This window comes from Mizuhopecten yessoensis, unplaced genomic scaffold, assembly GCF_002113885.1.
Source record: "Mizuhopecten yessoensis strain PY_sf001 unplaced genomic scaffold, ASM211388v2 scaffold9507, whole genome shotgun sequence".
Taxonomy (NCBI): domain Eukaryota; kingdom Metazoa; phylum Mollusca; class Bivalvia; order Pectinida; family Pectinidae; genus Mizuhopecten; species Mizuhopecten yessoensis.
In genome coordinates this window covers 84,388-106,470 of record NW_018408082.1, presented here as the reverse complement: position 1 = coordinate 106,470, position 22,083 = coordinate 84,388, and the positions used below count along the sequence as shown (strand labels likewise).

Here is a 22,083-nt window from a genome sequence, read left to right as displayed (position 1 = left end):
AATGAGGCCACACCTCCTCGCCGATTTTTTTTCACCTCCGAAGAGCCAAGGGGACATTCTTATATCGATAAACAGTGTTTTCAATGAAACGTAAACCTTGTAGTGCAATGAACTTCCAATTTTCACCAATTTTAAACAGAACAAAATGAGAAATAACTTACCATCAACCAAAACCGATATGAAACTGCAGAAAAAAATAATAACAGATTATATATTATAAATATAACAAATAAATTTAAAAAATTACATGAATTCGTTCAATTTGACATCTTGAAAAATCTATTAAAAATGTGAAATTTAAAAATAGTTGTTTTGATAATTAATTTGACGATCAAAGATATTTTTTATTCCAAACGAAGCTTTTGTTCTTGCAGGTCACTGTAAGGAATTTCTTTTTAGTGTATTCGAGTTATCTTTCTTTGAACACTAGTTTTTTGTTTCCTTTAGTAGAATGTATACATGTTTATGACAGTGATCCGTAATTTCAACAGTTTTCTGCCGATGTGAGTACGAAATCGCGGATGCTTCTTATGTGCGCGGAAACCAAGTTCAAGTATCCTGGTTGAAATATATGTGCTAGTTTTTGTGTACGAAGCTCGTACAATGTCACGTTAAGGTAGTATATATATATATATATATATATTGTATCTCCAGCCAAATAACAACGCAGACTGTATTTTCTGCGCTTGCAGGACAAAATCCGAGGCTCTCCGATTGTAAGTGAAAATACGCTGGAAAGTGAGAGATTAGAGATCGGGCTCTAGGCCTAGGATGTGTTCAGTAGACCGACGTCGTGCGGCGGCCGTTCTCGGGGCTGTCGTGGCGGATGCTGCAGGTAAAAGATGACATATTAAATATTATAGTAAATAGACGTTACTTCTGCATAGCATTGTGTGATTCCATGTTGATTTGTGATGAAATGGTATTTAACGGAATATTAAACAGTGGTCAAGTTAAATTATGTGGCCAGTGCCCCAGATGTTGACCCCAAAAAAGGGGTCAGGTTAAATTCTTTGGGCAGTGTACATGTCCCAGATGTTGACCCAAACAAACGTAATGAAAAAGGGAACTGATTTTATATACATTTGTTAGATTGTTTTTTGTTATGATGCTTTTAAAATATTGGATTTATTCATCCTTTCGAGGTATTGCATGATAACTTGTCGATAAATCACTTTTTTATGTTTCTTCTTTAAAAATGCAAACGATTACGGACTAAGATATCTTATCTAGATCAGTGCATGTACCAGCTGTGAAAAGTTTGTTTGATACAGTTTTTTTATATGCTTAAGTTACTACTATTATTAGATATAACATTCAAATGTGATGGGAAAAGTTTGTTTCGAATTAATGTTTTTTATATTGTTTCTTTTTACCTTTTTTCTTTGATGTTTTTACTTCTTGTATTTTTTTAAAGTGTTGTTTGGCCAAAAATGACATAATTTAATTTGATGGATCATAAAACAATTAAAAGCAAACAAAATATTTTATTTCCATTGCAAAGTCTCAATTTTATGATTATCTACATGACAATTTTTCCACTTCCTTTTTTTTTTTTTTAATAGAAAATACTGTTATTTTATTTTTTGTAATTTTCTTTTTATTCAAGATTTTTTTGGAATATATGGTTTATTTACATTCAAACAATTCATATTATATATTCAGACCTCACACGACTCATATTTACTCTTACTTACATCAGTTGATATATTTAGACACAAGTACATGCAATGGTACCCATGTACACATATATTGCCTTTATGTGAACAGAGAGAGAGAGAATAGAATATAAGAAGAAGGAAAAAAAATAGCAATGTAAAACGGAGAAAGTCAACAGAAAGAAGAAGGAAAAGGAGAAACTGGTTTTTGCACTGCAGCTCAATAATAAACAAACTTTATGTTTAGAATAAGATTGTAAGATAATCTTCTGTATTAATTGTAAGTAAGGTGCTTTAGGCTTTAAACTGCAAGTAAATACAGCCATATAAAGGTGACTGAGAAATGAGGGTAATACTCAGGACAAAATATATTTATATCATAAAAGAGATTAACTTTAATAAGTTCAGACAGAAACATCAACTTAGATTCACAAAAAAGGGACAAAAAAACTATATTTGGAGTTCAGGCAAGATTCCATACAGGTATGGTAAAAGGGACATAACTGCCAAAAAAACAGTCCTTGTGACAATTTAGTGTGTGCTGGCTACATGTATGTGCATCAGTGTATTTTTAAAATATAAAATGAGAACTATACTGTGGGAGGTGATGTATTGTATCTGCTGACTTGATGATATTAAATTATTTAATTTTGGCATATAATTCCAGGAGGTGGTTCCATTTTTTCCATTCTTTTTCCAGTTTTCTTACAAAATTATCCCCCTTGCAACATGCTATATATTTTTGTACAGAATGATTGTCTTTTATGCTGTTAATTAAAGCATTTACTGACAAATTGTTTTGAAGGCATCTTGTTTTATAAATATAGTGTTTGATCATAATTAAAATTTCATTATCTAGTCTGTTGCCTATTCCTGACTGGGACACTATTCCGAAAAGGAAGTAATTAAAGCTTCTAGTAATGTTTCAAAACTGTATAGGAAATTTTGTACAATGGCACACTCCCATCATGTATGAATTATTGTTTCCCTATCTAGATTACAAAAAACACATAAAGGATTATTAGAGAGACCGGCTTTGCATAGATATATATTTGTTGTCAAAATATGATGGAGAATTCTTACTTGGAGCCACTGGAGTTTTGTATTAGTAGTTGTGCGAAATGGAATTTGATATTATTTCTCCCATTTGTTGTCCCTAACGTCAAATATTTCTCCCCATTTCTTCCTACCAGTTGGAATAATCTTATTTTCAGAAAGTATTGCATAAAAGTCATTAGATCCTTTGGTGTTTTTGTAAAAAAAATCCAAATTAAGGGGAATCATTGGATACACTAAGTCTACAGTGGTATTATGCCCAATATTGTTTTGATTAATATATCTTCTAAGAGCTGACAGGATACCATAATACTGCAGAAAGTTTGTGTTTAAATTGTATTTGTTATTAAATTCATCATGTGTATAAAATGTATGTGTGGGGGAATTTTTTAGCAAATCATTAAAAATAGTAATTCCACATCTATACCATTAAGGATAAAATACACACTTCTGATTTATAGTTAAACTTTTATTATACCATAAAGGCAATTTTAAAAACGATTGTCCCTTTTCCCTTACAAGATCTTCCAAGACCGCCACGAGACTGATAGCCAGGAGGACTGAGAGGTGGGGCCAAAAGCAGTAATTTGGCCATATATTTCTATAAATAAAACATCTTCTCTGAAATTATGGCATTTATATGAAACAAGTTTGAATGACAACATTTTCAGGTGTGGATAAAGAGACCTGGCACCTCCCAAAGAGTCTTAGTTGCTAGGTCACAACATGGAAATTATTGAGATCTGTACCCTATAACCATATATACAATTACTGCCCCTGCCCATATATGGACGAAGTTCTTGGGTAATTAATAAAACCAACAGTTGAGATCCTGACCTATATTCATGGATAGACTCAAGCATCTCATCACGTCCAATTAGTCACTGGGTTACTGGGTCATATTTTTGAAACTCTGGACGATACACACCTGCGATCATGAAGATTTTGATACACACCTGTGACCATGAAGATTTTGATACACACCTGCGACCATGAAGATTTTGATACACATGATTGTCTCCATGGTCTAGCCCCAACTCTTGATACTTATTTTCAATATTTTGCTCCGATTACTTAAATATCAAGGTGAGCTGTGCAGGCCCTCTGAGCCTATTTGCTGTTAACTCATAATATGATGTTACAGTTGTATTAATTGTCACATTTTCAGTGTATGATCTAAAAAATGAAATTCTTAATTCTGTTATATAGCTCAGCCACTTCACTGGATTTATGACCTAAATAAACTGGACAATCTGATTGGTCAGGCAGAAGACATTGCATTCTGGGAGCCTTCTGCCAACCCTTATTACTGCATACAGACCGGTAGACAAAGTGGATATGGAGACCAAGCATTCGTAATTCTGAAATCATTGGTAGAAAATAAAGGTACAGAAGCTTTTACAACTATAAATGGGGACATAGTTGATAAAGTTGTCGATACTACTGCCCTGATTGGTTTAGGAATAGCAAGTTAAATCATTTGAAAAATTAAATTTCAACGATTAAGATAACATGCTTTGTAAACTAGCTCACTTGGAACAATGAAAAACAAAGCAAATAACCTGTATCTTTTTAAATATGTACAAATATGTTTTCTTTGGTTCCACCCTAGTTTACTCAGTGAGACTCGCAATGAAACACTTTATTATTAGAACTTTCAATCATTTAGACATATTTTGTAAAGTAAGATAACAGTGTTATGATATGACCTGTATGTATACCATTCCTTGATTAATTCATGATCAATATTTCGGTAAGTTAAAGTACTTCTAATGATCAACGATGAAATTACAACTGATACTCCATGCTACTTGACACATATCACAGGTGTTATACCATGATTCCCCACACTAGTCACATATCACAGGTGTGATACCATGATTACCCACACTAGTCACATACCACTGGTGGAATAACATGATTACCCACACTAGTCACATACCACTGGTGGAATAACATGATTTCCCGTACTAGTCACATACCACTGGTGGAATAACATGATTCCCCATACTAGTCACACACCACAGGTGTGATACCATGATTACCCACACTAGTCACATACCACTGGTGTAATAACACGATTCCCCATACTAGTCACATATCACAGGTGCGATAACATGATTCCCCACAAGAGTCACATACCACTGGTGGAATACCTTGATTCCCCACGCCAGTCACATACCACAGGTGCGATAACATGATTCCCCACACTAGTCACATACCACCGGTGGAATAACTTGATTCCCCACGCCAGTCACATACCACACGTGCAATAACTTGATTCCCCACACTAGTCACATACCACTGGCGGAATAACATGATTCCCCACACTAGTCACATATCACAAGTGTGATAACATGATTCCCCATACTAGTCACATATCACAGGTGGGATAACATGATTCTCCACACTAGTCACATACCACCGGTGTGATAACATGATTCCCCATACTAGTCACATATCACAGGCTCCATGCTACTTGACACATATCACAGGTGTTATTCCATGATTCCCCACACTAGTCTCATACCACTGGTGGAATAACATGATTACCCGCACTAGTCACATACCACTGGTGGAATAACATGATTCCCCACACTAGTCACATACCACAGGTGTGATAACAGGATTCCCCACACTAGTCACATATCACAGGTGTGATAACATGATTCCCCACGCTAGTCACATACCACAGGTGCGATAACATGATTCCCCACAAGAGTCACATACCACTGGTGGAATAACTTGATTCCCCACACTAGTCACATACCACTGGCGGAATAACATGATTCCCCACACTAGTCACATACCACAGGTGCGATAACATGATTCCCCACACTAGTCACATACCACCGGTGGAATAACTTGATTCCCCACGCCAGTCACATACCACAGGTGCGATAACATGATTCCCCACAAGAGTCACATACCACTGGTGGAATAACTTGATTTCCCACACTAGTCACATACCACTGGCGGAATAACATGATTCCCCACACTAGTCACATACCACAGGTGATACCATGATTACCCACACTAGTCACATATCACAGGTATGATAACATGATTCCCCACACTCGTCACATACCACTGGTGTGATAACATGATTCCCCATACTAGTCACATATCATAGGTGTGATAACATGATTCCCCACACTAGTCACATATCACAAGTGTGATAACATGATTCCCCATACTAGTCACAAACCACTGGTGTAATAACATGATTCCCCACACTAGTCACATACCACTGGTTGAATAACTTGATTCCCCACGCCAGTCACATACCACACGTGCAATAACTTGATTCCCCACACTAGTCACATACCACTGGCGGAATAACATGATTCCCCACACTAGTCACATACCACCGGTGGAATAACTTGATTCCCCACGCCAGTCACATACCACTGGTGGGATAACATGATTCCCCACACTAGTCACATACCACTGGTGGAATAACTTGATTCCCCACACTAGTCACATACCACTGGCGGAATAACATGATTCCCCACACTAGTCACATACCACAGGTGCGATAACATGATTCCCCACACTAGTCACATACCACTGGTGGAATAACTTGATTCCCCACGCCAGTCACATACCACAGGTGCGATAACATGATTCCCCACACTAGTCACATACCACTGGTGGAATAACTTGATTCCCCACGCCAGTCACATACCACTGGTGGGATACCATGATTCCCCATACTAGTCACATATCACATATGCTACTTTCTATTCTCAATTTTTGAAATAAAACATTTTCCTGCCTGGGATACAGCCTATATGCAGCTATAAAACTAGGCAAATACCCCACTTAATCGTCACACATCACAGTTGTGATGATTTTCTAAACTTAGATTTTAAAAATTAAACTAATGATATTTTGTTTCCTTTTTTTCCTTATGAAGGACTGGATATTCAGTCACTGAAGGATGCTACCTACAACTTCTTTGGGCCTGAGTCTGACTATGAGAACCCAGTGAATGCTGTCTACAAAGAGAAGTCAGGTTTGTCAGTGTAGCTCTCAGACTAACATCATACAGTGCTTCATTTATCACAGTTTCTATGGGGTCTTACATGAGTTTCCATTTCATATGAGATTTTTGAAACAAGTCGCTAAAATGAAAAATTTGTGACGAGTTTCATAAATTTCATATAAAATGAAAATGAGTGTAAGATCCTTTTCATCACATAATCAAGATTTATGGCATTTATTCGTGTTAAACGACAATTTTCATGCAACCTTGAAATGTAAAAAGCCGCCATTTTCACTCCAGTGCGTAAGTCTGATACGTCATGTTCTTGTCCTAGGCGTGGCGTCACAATTGAAACAATTGAAACTTACAACCAATCACAGGACTTATAGGTCATATTACATGGCTTAATACGCCAAAAAATAAGACATGGGTATATTCAAATTCTTATGGTATTCATGATAATGTTACCGAGCTTATGATATTCATGATAATGTTACCAAGCTTATGGTATTCATGATAATGTTACCAAGCTCAACTTAACTTTGAAATAAGTTCCAATAGTTTGTTGCATCTGACAAGAAAGCAAGTGTCAAACTACTGTTCTACTATAAATAGGCATTGAACAGTTACTCTCCTCTTATATTGATGTTATTTCCTCTTATCTGTATATTTTCCTTGTATAAACATGTCAAGGCTTCCTTGGCATGAAGAAATGAAAACAATCATGCTACAAGGACTAGCTCCAGTGTCAGACCCATCCCTGGGGACTTAGTCTCAGGGTTGCATCCCTGGCCCTTTAACCATATGCCCATACCGATATGGATCTCAACAAAATTCCCTGTGTATCATCCTTAGCACCTTGGAATCAATGGCTGTATAAAGGCTGAAGAGAAAAGCCCCAAATGGGTGATTTGGTTGTTTTAGTATTTAAAGAATTACTCCTATAAATTATGAGTTGATTATATTTCAACCAAATATGCTTTGAGGCGGCTTTAGGCTAAGGGAATTAAATATTATATAATAATAATTACTGAGCGTTACGTGGGGACAGAGCCCACAACGGAAAAAATATAGGTATTGATTTAACAAATATCGTGACTGTTATGGCAGTGGATAGGAATCCTGATTTACAATCAAAGGGTTCAGGAATTGAATCCTAATGTAGCAAAGCCAAAATTTTTTGGTGAAAAAATAATTTGTAATGATTTTTTTATTTTTTTTTATTTTTGCAAATATAACTCTTTGCTGTAGTAAATTGGAAAGCAACTTCCAGTGCAGACAATTGATTAACAAATTGGAATTCTTCTTTACTTGAAGTACAACACAGATCATTGAAACTCACTTAGTTACATATATAGATAAGTGTTCTTGTCTTTGTCATTGAAAATAAACAAAAACAATCTTTGACATTAACTGTAAGCTTTCACACTGACAAGATAGACTGGATGATTCTATATTATTCTGTAAAGGTTTTGAGATTTATAAATGTATCCCAACAGATGCTCAGAAGCAGACCTTCCCAATCAAAGGGCCCTGGAGACACTTTAGTGTGAAGGAGTTCCTAGTTAATCACAAGGCGGGGAATGAACAGACAGGTAAATACAAACCTGCTCAGACTCACAGTGTTCCTAGTTAATCACAAGGCGGGGAATGAACAGACAGGTAAATACAAACCTGCTCAGACTCACAGTGTTCCTAGTTAATCACAAGGCGGGGAATGAACAGACAGGTAAATACAAACCTGCTCAGACTCACAGTGTTCCTAGTTAATCACAAGGCGGGGAATGAACAGACAGGTAAATACAAACCTGCTCAGACTCACAGTGTTCCTAGTTAATCACAAGGCGGGGAATGAACAGACAGGTAAATACAAACCTGCTCAGACTCACAGTGTTCCTAGTTAATCACAAGGCGGGGAATGAACAGACAGGTAAATACAAACCTGCTCAGACTCACAGTGTTCCTAGTTAATCACAAGGCGGGGAATGAACAGACAGGTAAATACAAACCTGCTCAGACTCACAGTGTTCCTAGTTAATCACAAGGCGGGGAATGAACAGACAGGTAAATACAAACCTGCTCAGACTCACAGTGTTCCTAGTTAATCACAAGGCGGGGAATGAACAGACAGGTAAATACAAACCTGCTCAGACTCACAGTGTTCCTAGTTAATCACAAGGCGGGGAATGAACAGACAGGTAAATACAAACCTGCTCAGACTCACAGTGTTCCTAGTTAATCACAAGGCGGGGAATGAACAGACAGGTAAATACAAACCTGCTCAGACTCACAGTGTTCCTAGTTAATCACAAGGCGGGGAATGAACAGACAGGTAAATACAAACCTGCTCAGACTCACAGTGTTCCTAGTTAATCACAAGGCGGGGAATGAACAGACAGGTAAATACAAACCTGCTCAGACTCACAGTGTTCCTAGTTAATCACAAGGCGGGGAATGAACAGACAGGTAAATACAAACCTGCTCAGACTCACAGTGTTCCTAGTTAATCACAAGGCGGGGATTGAAGTAACAGGTAAATACAAACCTGCTCAGACTCACAGTGTTCCTAGTTAATCACAAGGCGGGGATGAGCAGACAGGTAAATACAAACCTGATTCTAAGTGTACAGGTAAATATATCTGGAAGGTATTACATATGTAGAGGCATGCTCTTACTTGACATGTATAGTAAATGTCTGTGATAGAAGTTTATGTATCTGATACGTTTAAACAATTACACACTTGAAGATTTGTCTATGTATTGTTTGCAGGGTCACCCACAGATGACCAGATAGACGGTGTTGTGCGTATTGTGCCTGTGGTAGCCATGTACGCTGGACACCCAGACATGTTGAACATGGCTGAGGAAGTGATTCGTGTCACGCAGGAGTCTGACTTTACTGTAGTGGTAGCTCTGTGTGCAGCAAGGTATTACATCTCCCTTATCAATACAGTAATATAATTACTGCTAAGAAACGGTTAACACAATCAACAAATCAAAAATGGTAATCGTATTTCATGGTATGACTTTGAAGGTTGTGTTTATAGATATACAATCATGTAATGTGTTTCAGGATTCTCGAGCATTTTATTCTGAATGGCCCCAGTGACCAAGTGTTGGAGGCAGTCATCAAACAAATGGAAGACCCACACAGGGCCAACCCTCAGGAACTGGACAGAGCAATGGTGGGCAAGCTTCGGGAAGTTCTCCATGGGCAGCAGGTTAACCACAGGGACATAGCCAAACAGCTACGAATAGACTGAGGTGTGGTAATACCGTATACACATAGAGTTAATTATAGTTGACCCAGCTCATGATCAAGTTCAACATGGATATGTTGTTAAACTCATTCACCCCTGAAATTTCATAATGGACTATTCAAACATTTGAATTGGGAGAGTTCAAATGTGTCTTCAGGGGTGAATGAGTTAAGATCCTTTTTGGATGCTGTGTACAGCATTCATAGCGGTCCTCGCCAAGCCTGGGTAAATCAAAACCAAACAACAGACTTTCTTCTTCGGCAGAAGATCTTTAAATGCTGTGTTGATTATTTCATGGTATGATTAATGCTATAAAATGTTGAAATACGTATGAAAACGATCAAAAAATCAAAGATTTTTTTTTCAATTTTACGAAAAAAGCGATTTTTTTAAGTGAGCATCATGAACTATATCAATGTCATATTACTACGCTTTTTGGACCGAATAATTTCTTCACAAAAAAAACAAACAACACTTTATCTCCTTCCGCGAAAGATCTTTAGATAATGCGTTCATTATTTCATGATACGATCAATGCTATAATATGGTAAAAAATATCTGCATAAGACAAAAAAAAATGTAAAGATCTTTAACAGTGGTGTTTTTCATCATTTTGGTTTGCAGGATTGTCTGGTCAAGGTCACTGTTACTATTTTTAAAAAGATCATTGTCTGCGCTGTAGCAGCTTCATTCCTTGATGGATTTCCTTCGATTTGAAACACTAATATAATTAAGGACCATAATAACAGACAAGTTTCAATTTCAGGGCTGTTGGGTCAAGGTCATCATTACTTATTTTTTTACTGTTAATGGTAGCCAGTAAGGGACCTATATTGTTTTAGAAATACTCGTTACTTGTTGCTTGTTATATTTTTTTTATTGAAAATTTTGATTAAGGGATGGGCTATTATGACCCTTACTCTATATTATTTACTGCCATTCTGTACTGATATACCACCTCCGTTATTCCATTATTTGAATCCTTCATACACAGCATCCCTGAGTGGCCTTGGCACTTTGATTTGTTGTTGTAGTCATGCCAGGGTCTTTTCAACTGGCTGTTCATGGAGTGATTGCCCACACTGACTACACTGCTGCGATCAAAGCCACAATGCGTAATGGGGGCTGTACCAGCTCCCGGTCAGGATTCATAGGGGCCTGCCTGGCAGCTCAGGTAAATCATAGGTGTAATAACATAGGGGCCTGTCTGGCAGCTCAGGTAAGTCATAGGTGTAATAACATAGGGGCCTCTCTGGCAGCTCAGGTAAATCATACGTGTAATAACATAGGGGCCTGTCTGGCAGCTCAGGTAAGTCTTAGGTATAATAACACAGGGGCCTGTCTCACACCTCAGGTAAGTCTTAGGTGTTATGGTCAGGAGAGTTATGATATAGGGAACTGTCCCACTGCTAACATAGGTCTAAGGCGTTATAAAATAGGGCCTGTCTCACACATCAGATGAGTCTTAGGTTTAACAAAATAAGAGGCCTGTCTCACACCGCAGATGAGTCTTAGTTTTAACAATATAGGGGCTTGTCTCACATCTCAGATGAGTCTTAGGGTTAACACTATAGGGGCTTGTCTCACAGCTCAGATAAGTCTAAGGTGTAACAACAAAGGGGCTTGTCTCACACCTCAGACGAGTCTTAGGTTTAACAACATAGGGACTTGTCTCACAGCTCAGATGAGTCTTAGGTTTAACAATATAGGGGCTTGTCTCACACCTCAGATGAGTCTTAGGTTTAACAATATAGGGGCTTGTCTCACACCTCAGATGAGTCTTAGGTTTAACACTATAGGGGCTTGTCTCACATCTCAGATGAGTCTTAGGTTTAACACTATAGGGGCTTGTCTCACAGCTCAGGTAAGTCTAAGGTGTAACAACAAAGGGGCTTGTCTCACACCTCAGACGAGTCTTAGGTTTAACAACATAGGGACTTGTCTCACAGCTCAGATGAGTCTTAGGTTTAACAATATAGGGGCCTGTCTCACAGCTCAGATAAGTCTTAGGTGTAACAACATAGGGGCCTGTCTCACAGCTCAGATAAGTCTTAGGTTTAACAATATAGGGGCCTGTCTCACACCTCAGACGAGTCTTAGGTGTAACAATATAGGGGCCTGTCTCGCAGCTCAGCTTAATCTTAGGTTTAACAATATAGGGGCTTGTCTCACACCTCAGATAAGTATTAGGTTTAACAACATAGGGGCTTGTCTCACACCTAAGATGAGTCTTAGGTTTAACAATATAGGGGTCTGTCTCACAGCTCAGCTTAGTCTTAGGTGTAACAACATAGGGACTTGTCTCACACCTCAGATGAGTCTAAGGTGTAAGAGCATAGGGGCCTGTCTCACCCCTCAGATGAGTCTTAGGTTTTACAATATAGGAGCTTGTCTCACAGCTCAGGTAAGTCTAGGGTTTAACAATATAGGGGACTGTCTCACAGCTCAGCTTAGTCTTAGGTGTAACAACATAGGGGCCTGTCTCACACCTCAGATAAGTCTTTGGTGTAATAATTCAGGGGCCTTTCTCACACCTCAGATGAGTCTTAGGTTTAACAACATAGGGGCCTGTCTCACACCTCAGATGAGTCTTAGGTGTAACAGCATAGGGGCCTGTCTCACAGCTCAGGTAAGTCTTTGGTTTAACAACATAGGGACTTGTCTCACACCGCAGATAAGTCTAAGGTGTAACAGCATAGGGGCCTGTCTCACAGCTCAGGTAAGTCCTAGTTGTAACAACATAGGGACTTGTCTCACACCTCAGATGAGTCTTATGTTTAACAAAATAAGAGGCCTGTCTCACACATCAGATGAGTCTTAGGTTTAACAAAATAAGAGGCCTGTCTCACACCTCAGATGAGTCTAATGTTTAACAAAATAAGAGGTCTGTCTCACCCCTCAGATGAGTCTTAGGTTTAACAACATTGGGGCTTGTCTCACACCTCAGATGAGTCGTATGTGTAATAACACAGGTGCCTGTCTCACACCTCAGATGAGTCTAAGGTTTAACAAAATAAGAGGTCTGTCTCACCCCTCAGATGAGTCTTAGGTTTAACAACATAGGGGCCTGTCTCACCCCTCAGATGAGTCTTAGGTTTAACAACATAGGGACTTGTCTCACACCGCAGATAAGTCTAAGGTGTAACAGCATAGGGGCCTGTCTCACACCTCAGATGAGTCTTAGGTTTAACAATCTCAGATGAGTCTTAGGTTTAACAATATAGGAGCTTGTCTCACAGCTCAGGTAAGTCTAAGGTGTGACAACATAGGGGCTTGTCTCACACCTACGATGAGTCTTAGGTTTAACAATATAGGAGCTTGTCTCACAGCTCAGGTAAGTCTAAGGTGTAACAACAAAGGGGCTTGTCTCACACCTCAGATGAGTCTGAGGTTTAACAATATAGGGGCCTGTCTCGCACCTCAGATAAGTCTTTGGTGTAATAATACAGGGGCCTGTCTCACACCTCAGATGAGTCTAAGGTGTAACAGCATAGGGGCCTGTCTCACAGCTCAGATGAGTCTTAGGTTTAACAATATAGGGGACTGTCTCACACCTCAGATGAGTCTTAGAATTAACAACATAGGGGCTTGTCTCACACCTCAGATGGATCTTTGGTGTAACAGCATAGGGGCTTGTCTCACAGCTCAGGTAAGTCTTAGGTTTGACAACATAGGGACTTGTCTCACACCTCAGATGAGTCTTAGGTGTAACAGCATAGGGGCCTGTCTCACAGCTCAGATGAGTCTTAGGTTTAACAATATAGGAGCTTGTCTCACAGCTCAGGTAAGTCTAAGGTGTAACAACATAGGGGCTTGTCTCACACCTCAGATGAGTCGTAGGTGTAATAACACAGGGGCCTGTCTCACACCTCAGATGAGTCTAAGGTTTAACAAAATAAGAGGTCTGTCTCACACCTCAGATGAGTCTTAGGTTTAACAATATAGGGGCCTGTCTCACCCCTCAGATGAGTCTTAGGTTTAACAACATTGGGGCTTGTCTCACACCTCAGATGAGTCTGAGGTTTAACAATATAGGGGCCTGTCTCACACCTCAGATGAGTCTTAGGTTTAACAACATAGGGGCTTGTCTCACACCTCAGATAAGTCTTTAGTGTAACAGCATAGGGGCTTGTCTCACAGCTCAGGTAAGTCTTAGGTGTAACAATATAGTGGCTTCTCTTACACCTCAGATAAGTCTTTTGTGTAACAACATAGAGGCCTGTCTCATAGCTCAGAAAAATATTAGGTGTAACAATATAGGGGCCTGTCTCACAGCTCAGGTAAGTCATAGGTGTAATAACACAGGGGCCTGTCTGGCAGCTCAGGTAAGTCATAGGTGTTATAACACAAGGGCCTGTCTGGCAGCTCAGGTAAGTCTTAGGTGTAATAACATAGGGGCCTGTCTGGCAGCTCAGTCAAGTCTTAGGTGTAATAACAAAGGGGCCTGTCTCATAGCTCAGATAAGTCTTAGCTGTAACAATATAGGGACACTGATTACAGTAATGATGTTTTTGTTGTCTCTATTACAGTATGGTGTAGATGTTATTCCTGACTCCTGGAAGGAGAAGACTCTAAGATATATAGAAAATGTAGAACTTACGGAGGAACTCTACCAAGTAACACCTCAGTAAAATGGAGCTATACCAAGTAACACCTCAGTAAAATGGAGCTATACCAAGTAACACCTCAGTAAAATGGAGCTATACCAAGTAACACCTCAGTAAAATGGAGCTATACCAAGTAACACCTCAGTAAAATGGAGCTATACCAAGTAACACCTCAGTAAAATGGAGCTATACCAAGTAACACCTCAGTAAAATGGAGCTATACCAAGTAACACCTCAGTAAAATGGAGCTATACCAAGTAACACCTCAGTAAAATGGAGCTATACCAAGTAACACCTCAGTAAAATGGAGCTATACCAAGTAACACCTCAGTAAAATGGAGCTATACCAAGTAACACCTCAGTAAAATGGAGCTATACCAAGTAACACCTCAGTAAAATGGAGCTATACCAAGTAACACCTCAGTAAAATGGAGCTATACCAAGTAACACCTCAGTAAAATGGAGCTATACCAAGTAATACCTCAGTAAAATGGAGCTAGTCATAATTACAATGGGGTTCTGTTATAATGTTACTGTTATGTCTGATATAGCAGTGAGGTCATTGCTGGGGCCATGCCTGTTACAGATACTCAAACAAACTGAGGTTACCCAAAAGGGATACTGAATTGGAGCTAATGAAGATTACATCCTAATCTCTACATACGGAGAGGATGAAATCTGAAATGCACATTTGACCTTTTTTAAGTTAATTGTTGAGCTTGTTTTTGAAGTAATGTTACAATATAAATAGACTGTGATCATGTGTTTGATGACATAGAAAATGTCTGTCAATTTTATAAATAGTAATCAAAAACTGTGTGTAAGTTAGTTTATTTGTACCCTACTAGGTCGTATAGTTTATTTGTAACCTACTACGTCGTATAGTTTATTTGTACCCTACTACGTCGTATAGTTTATTTGTACCCTTCTACGTCGTATAGTTTATTTGTACCCTACAACGTAGTATAGTTTATTTGTACCCTACTACGTCGTATAGTTTATTTGTACCCTACTACGTAGTATAGTTTATTTGTACCCTACTACGTAATAAAGTTTATTTGTACCCTACTATGTAGTATAGTTTATTTGTACCCTACTACGTAGTATAGTTTATTTGTACCCTACTACGTAGTATAGTTTATTAGTACCCTACTACGTAGTATAGTTTATTTGTACCCTACTACGTAGTATAGTTTATTAGTACCCTACTATGTAGTATAGTTTATTTATACCCTACTACGTCGTATAGTTTATTTGTACCCTACTACGTAGTATAGTTTATTTGTACCCTACTACGTAGTATAGTTTATTTGTACCCTACTACGTAGTACTAACAGAAGGGCTCTCTTCATATAACGGTAGATGTAGCAAGGACATCAACCTTGAACAAAACTGAACAGAAATCAAAACCAGAAGGTTTATACTCGCTCTGTATTCTTTCTTCTGTTTGTCCTTCTGTCCCATAAGTTTTTAGGTCACCTAAGCTTTGCTCAAGTGACCTATTCCAATGGCTTTTCGTCCGTCGTCGTCCATCATCCGTCGTCCGTCGTGCGTCGTGCGTAAACTTTTACATTTTCAACTTCTTCTCAAGAACCAGTGGATGGATTTTTTTCAAACTCGGTCAGAATCATCCTTGGTAGATGAGGCTTCAAAATTGTAAAATTGGGATTCCTACCCCAACCCCTGGGGCCAGGGCGGGGCCCCAAAGGGAAAATTAATCAATATTTCAAAAATCTTCTTCTCCAGACTCAGAGGTACTACAGTGATTTTCTCTACGTGGAAAGAAAGATCATCAGGGGCTTTACTTAAATTGTAAATTTCAGGACCCCCGAGCTATCCGTTCTCCCTTGGGGAGGGGGTAAAGTTTACTATAGTTTATATAGGGAAATAACACTTTTGGGTATATTTTGACAACTTTCTGTAGGAAATTATTTTTACTTGGTGAGAATTATCCTTGGAGGTAGATGGTTTCAAATTGTAAAATTGAGATTCCTACCCCGACCCCTGGGGCCAGGGCGGGGCCCCAAAGGGAAAATTAATCAATATTTCAAAAATCTTCTTCTCCAGACTCAGAGGTACTACAGTGATTTTCTTTACGTGGAAAGAAAGATCATCAGGGGCTTTATTTAAATTGAAAATATCAGGACCCCGAGCTATCCGTTCTCCCTTGGGGAGGGGTTAACGTTTAATATAGTTTATATAGGGAAATAACACTTTTCGGTATATATTTTATCCATTTTCAGCAGAAAATTGCTCAAACTTAGTCAGAATCATCTTGGGTAAATGAGAGTTTTACTTTGTAAAATTAGGATTCCTGCCCCATCCCCAGGGGCTAGGGCGGGGCCCCAAAGGGAACATTTACCAATATTTTCAAATTCTTATCCATTGATGACATGACAAGTATTGTATTTCACTTAGTTTACATGCTGATTTCCACATCACATCTAAACAATAAAATAAAGCTACCAGTACCTATGATATAACTCAGGTGACCGCTAAGGCCCTTGGGCCTCTTGTTTATGAGGGCACCTCTCAGATACAATTTCACTGATGCTCGACAAATTTGATTATAATGTCAAATAACAAAATGAAGATTATGTGACCTATATTGATTGTTGTTAAGTCATTAAGCCATAAGAAATAAACCTTACATGAACTTCTAGGTAACAGTATACATTCTGTTGAACTGGTTTATTCTGAGAAAATTTAAGAGAAACTCAACTGGCAGGAAAGTATGAATTACCTTGCAATACTCTGACATATTTCCTTACTATATTTGTATAAATATAGATGCTCGATGTACTTCAATATGTAAATACTGTTTTAATTTTGTAGATGGTATTTAACTTTTTAGTCATGTGATTGACAAATGATGTGAAATAAAATATCAAACCCTTTAGTATATTGTGGTTGTGTTATATATAATTACACTCTGACAAAAGCGAGTTTCTAAAGTCAAATGTCACATGTCAAGTCACCCAATTACTCCAACCCGAAGGGTCCAGGTGAATAGTTCCAGGAATACATGGTATACGGTTTAGTTAATGATACCACAGCCTGTGCTTGAGACATGTTAACGGCAATGCCCGTACCTGTGAAATACAGGTAAAATATCTGTCAGGCGTGACAGGTCAAACCTGTTCGACGAATAGATAGGATTAATACTATGACCATGAAGGTCGGGCACAAATTTTTGTTCGAGGAATACGGAGTATTTGGGGAATAACTCTTCGACTAATCTGGGGTTACTTTACATAGAATATGTACGAACTTGGTCGGGGCCAAACAAACTTTTCGACGAATGAGGGGTTTTCTTCAAGTTAACCATATTCGAGGAAGTGGGGTTTTACTGTACTTAACATGTTTTCCTTAACTTCAGCAATGTTTTGCTAAACAAAAACTTCAGAAGATATATGTGAAACTAGTGTCAAAACGTTATATATGTCCGATATCTACATTATCTAGGTCACCAGGTTAATGTTACATGACTGGAAGCATTCCTAGGTGATAGGGATTCAAAATTGTACAAATAGTGGGTCTGAGGGGTGGGGCCAAAAGGGGGGCAATTTGGCTATATTGCTTTAAGCGACTTCTTCTCTGGAACTAAGAAATGGATATCAACCATATTTGACTGGAAGCATCCCTAGGTGATGAGGATTGAAAATTGTACAAATGGTGGGGCTGAGGGGCAGGGCCAAAAGCAGGCAATTTGGCTTTATTGCCTTAAGCGACTTCTTCTCTGGAACTAAGAGATGGATATCAACCATATTTGACTGGAAGCATCCCTAGGTGGTGGGGATTCAAAATTGTATAAATGGTGGGGCTGAGCCAAAAGGGGGCAATTTGTCTATATTGCTTTAAGTGACTTCTTCTCTGGAACTAATAGATGGATATCAACCATATTTGACTGGAAGCATCCCTAGGTGGTGGAGATTCAAAATTGTACAAATTTTGGGGCTAAGGGGCGGGGCCAAAATAAGTTTATCACTTGGAAATGGTTGATATCCCCACCGTATAACCATATATACAATTGCTGAGTATGAAGAGAAGAATGCAGTTGCTTCCAGGATGGCCCCACCCTTGGAGACATAGTCCCTGGGTCATAACTTTGAAACGGTTGAGATCCCCTCCCCAAAACTATATATACAAATGCTGGGCATAAAGAGACGAATGCAGTCATGATAATAGAATAGACACTGGGGTCTGACTGAAACCCTAGGGACCTAGTTTCTTAGTCACAGCTTGGACACAGTTGAGATCCCCACCCTATAACCATATATACAATTGCTAAGTACATGTATAAAGAAATGAATGCACATATGCTTCCAGGATGGCCTTGGGATCTGCCCCACCCTTGGAGACTTAACCCCTGGGTCATAACTTTGAAATGGTTCAGATCCCCACCCCAAAACTATGTTTACAATTGTTGGGCATAAAGAGACTAATGCAGTCATGATATTAGAATTGATCCCAGGGTCTGCCCCACCTGTGCAGACTTAATCCCTGGGTCATAACTTAGAAACGGTTGAGATCCCCACCCCAAAACTACAAATGCTGGGCAAAAAGAGACGAATGCAGTCATGATATTAGAATTGATCCTGGATTGGCCTTGGGGTCTGGCATATTCCCTTGGATCTCATTTGGAGAATATTTTGCCATGATTGCTTAGATATCCAGGTGAGCGATACAGGTCCTCTAGGCCTCTTGTATAGGTCACCAGGACAGTGTAAAATTTATGGAAACTTGGTCATTAGAAATATAATCTACTCAGTGACACATGTTGCTAAAATCTCATGAAACACAAAGCCAGATGGATTTTCAGGTTTTTATTGCTTCCATATTTTAAATAGTTATATCGGTTCTGCTCAAACCAACCAAAGCAAAAACTTATAATAAGGGTCAGCTGTTTGACCCATCCACTGGTAAATTATCTATTGGACAATTCAGAGAGGAATTGTTCAGCCACATATCAATGCAGTTTGTGTGAAAGACATGATTACAGGGGAGGAATTTCCTGGGTTGTCCCAGGGTATACTGTTCCATACAGATAGCACAGGTGTCATTGACACAGCTCTCATTAACGGTGTCAGTCCTGAAGGATTCCAGAACGTTTTGCTCTAATGTTTTTGGTGCTACACTCTCATCAAGTTGGAGAAGTGTCTCATAGTCCTCTGGTGTGATGTCCCTTTGTTGAAGAGTGATGAGGAGATTCACAAGTGCATTGTCGAGGTCCTGGGCAGCATTGTTATTGTCAATGGCATAGGCCAAGTTTTGTGCCGGTGACCTGTGCTGAGGTCTGTTGTTTACTGGACGGACTGCAGTATTGGCAGCACGTCTTATTTCTGTCATCTCCTCACACTTGATACCTAGTCTTCCTCTCCTTCGACTGGGCATGTAGGAATATCTCTGCAGCTCCAGATGCATGAGTTTAAAAACTCGATGATGAATGTAAAAACGTTTGCGTCCATGATTGTTTCTCACACTTGTACAATACTTGTCCTTTACTTGAATGTGAGCTTTTTTAATTTTCCTGTCTCTATCACAATGTGTATATTTAGCAAGTTTTGCGCATTTTCCCTCCATTTCTAATTCTTTATTATAGGGTGCAACTAAATCTTCAAAGTCATCTAGACTTTGTTCTGCTGCATGGTATTGTTCTAAGGCTCTATCACTGGTGTCTGTAGGATTATGACATGGTCGGGGGAAAAGGGAAACATTTAAAAAAGAAAATTCTGCTGAAATATTTCTCCTTTTTTCCTTCTTAGCATTTTTAACACCATTCTTTCTATGCTTTTGAATGTTTACTTTTGATTTAACTTTTATGCAGTATTTATCCATTTCGCTTTGAATGTCAGATTTCCTCACATTTGTTGCAAAAATAGCAATGTTTAAGATTGTTCCCGTATCATCATCTGCATCTTCAGTTTGATCATCTTCCTCTACATTATCATCCTCATCATCCTTGTTGTTTATCATTTCCACGTGCTCCGGTTCTGTAAGAATAAAGAAAATTGTTTACAATTGTGGCAGATTTTAATTGTACATAGGGTTATGCATGGTTGCTTAGCTTTTAGTTTCGCACTAGAGGGAATTTCCGTTAAAATCAATGGAAAAGCTTCCAATTATGAACCCAGGGAATGCAGATTTGATCCTTGTTTGAAGAAGACTACTCTCTTTCCTGTTACAACTGGTGTCTGTGGCCTTCCCTGAGGTGACGGGAGGGAGTTAGAATCTGGGTTGTGGTGTTTAAGGGTGAACATATTTAAAAAGGAGGAAGAGTGTGGCAAATTTTACCTGTACATAGGATAATGGTTGCCTTCTAGCTTCGTGCTAGAGGGAATTTCAATTTAGCTCAGTGGTAGAGCATTCGACTTGGCGATCGTGGGTTCGATTCCCGGTGAAAGCACACTATCCTCTCTCTCCTGTTACACAATTATGAATATTTGTTTCTATTAAGAATTAAAACTCCTGAAGGAAATCGTTAAGGTTTAACATATAAATCAAATCAAAGCATCATCTTTTTTGGGGGGGAAGGGAGTTGACTTTCTCTACCTCCTTCATCTCAAAATCAATTCATAATATTACATGTACAGTAAGTGCAGACAGTTAGTTGAGTTGGGTGAAAATTTGGATATTGATGATGAAAAAAAATGAAATCATCTGAAAATTATGTTCGCACTTGTCCACTGTAAGACGTTGCATGTACAATGCACACTGCACGGTAACCATGGAGGTACCAAACTCGTGAACAAAGTGAAAGTAGGTCGGTCTAACAAAATAAAGTATGCCCCTGTACTGACCTGTTAGTCGTTGCTGATTGTTTGTTGTTTCTGAAGGAAACTCCTTGTAGTCTGTCCTTTCAAAATTATGAGCATTCGACGCTTGTAAAAATAAATTGTCATTGAAATCGCTTCCAAAAGTGGACATAGGCGATGGACAGACTTTGCCGTCTCCTGACATCACGGTGTCTGAAAATGAGATATCCTCGACCGATCGGGAAGTTAGTAAAAGAGACGCCATGCCATCTGTCTTCTGTTGAGCGGCTTCCAACCGGAGAAGCCGGCTAATGCAAATGGCGTTGGCTTACTCATTGCAACTTATTTATACCGTTGACATTGCACAACCGTCAGGTAACGTATAGAAATTCTATTTACAGACACTGACAACATGTTATTGATGCTAAATTTAGAACATTCGTTTTGATTGGATAAAAATAATATCGCGAGACTTCACTAGACTCTTTGCAAACGGAATCCCCTAAGTTATATTTAGACAGGACAACACACCAGCATGCTTCAACAGGAAAATGAAGCCGGGTCATTCATATATCAGCACCCAAAAGTTGGTATACTAACCGTGAGACCAAGTCACTAGGACATAGTTTGTTTACTAACCGTGAGACCAAGTCACTGGGACATAGTTGGTATACTAACCGTGAGACCAAGTCGACACTGTGACATAGTTGGTATATACTACAGTGGCGGATCCAGAGGGTTTTTTTGGGCTTCAGGACC

General features: G+C 38.9%; 3 protein-coding genes across 3 annotated transcripts in view; 2 read left to right on the top strand and 1 right to left on the bottom strand.

Annotated features, from left to right (window-relative positions):
• The first annotated feature begins 524 nt into the window (after window positions 1-524).
• LOC110458256 (crystallin J1A-like) lies at window positions 525-14,577 on the top strand. The gene is made up of 8 exons (XM_021509870.1): window positions 525-835; window positions 3,924-4,100; window positions 6,634-6,732; window positions 8,202-8,297; window positions 9,473-9,629; window positions 9,776-9,966; window positions 10,997-11,136; window positions 14,492-14,577. The coding sequence occupies exons 1-6, from the start codon at window positions 772-774 to the stop codon at window positions 9,963-9,965; spliced, it is 783 nt and encodes a 260-aa protein (XP_021365545.1). The 5' UTR covers window positions 525-771; the 3' UTR covers window position 9,966; window positions 10,997-11,136; window positions 14,492-14,577.
• Window positions 14,578-19,380: 4,803 nt separating this feature from the next.
• LOC110458251 lies at window positions 19,381-21,744 on the bottom strand. Its single transcript, XM_021509865.1, has 2 exons — window positions 21,370-21,744; window positions 19,381-20,562 (listed from the first exon to the last, which is right to left on the bottom strand). Exons 1-2 carry the CDS (start codon window positions 21,587-21,589, stop codon window positions 19,469-19,471), a joined length of 1,314 nt encoding a protein of 437 aa, XP_021365540.1. The 5' UTR covers window positions 21,590-21,744; the 3' UTR covers window positions 19,381-19,468.
• A 62-nt stretch (window positions 21,745-21,806) lies between these two features.
• The window catches only part of LOC110458252 (tRNA-splicing endonuclease subunit Sen15-like), a 7,684-nt gene continuing 7,407 nt past the window's right edge, over window positions 21,807-22,083 (top strand). Inside the window, exon 1 of the mRNA XM_021509866.1 lies at window positions 21,807-21,910. Coding sequence (XP_021365541.1) covers window positions 21,860-21,910 — 51 coding nt within the window. The 5' untranslated portion in view covers window positions 21,807-21,859. The remainder of the gene's footprint in view (window positions 21,911-22,083) is intronic.

Coding starts and splice junctions, on each gene's coding strand:
- LOC110458251 (XM_021509865.1), bottom strand. CDS start 21,589: ATGGCGTCTCTTTTACTAACTTCCCGATCGGTCGAGGATATCTCATTT. Junction 20,563..21,369: donor CAATCAGCAACGACTAACAG/GTCAGTACAGGG, acceptor TTATTCTTACAG/AACCGGAGCACGTGGAAATG.
- LOC110458256 (XM_021509870.1), top strand. CDS start 772: ATGTGTTCAGTAGACCGACGTCGTGCGGCGGCCGTTCTCGGGGCTGTC. Junction 6,733..8,201: donor TGTCTACAAAGAGAAGTCAG/GTTTGTCAGTGT, acceptor GTATCCCAACAG/ATGCTCAGAAGCAGACCTTC. Junction 9,630..9,775: donor GTAGCTCTGTGTGCAGCAAG/GTATTACATCTC, acceptor AATGTGTTTCAG/GATTCTCGAGCATTTTATTC.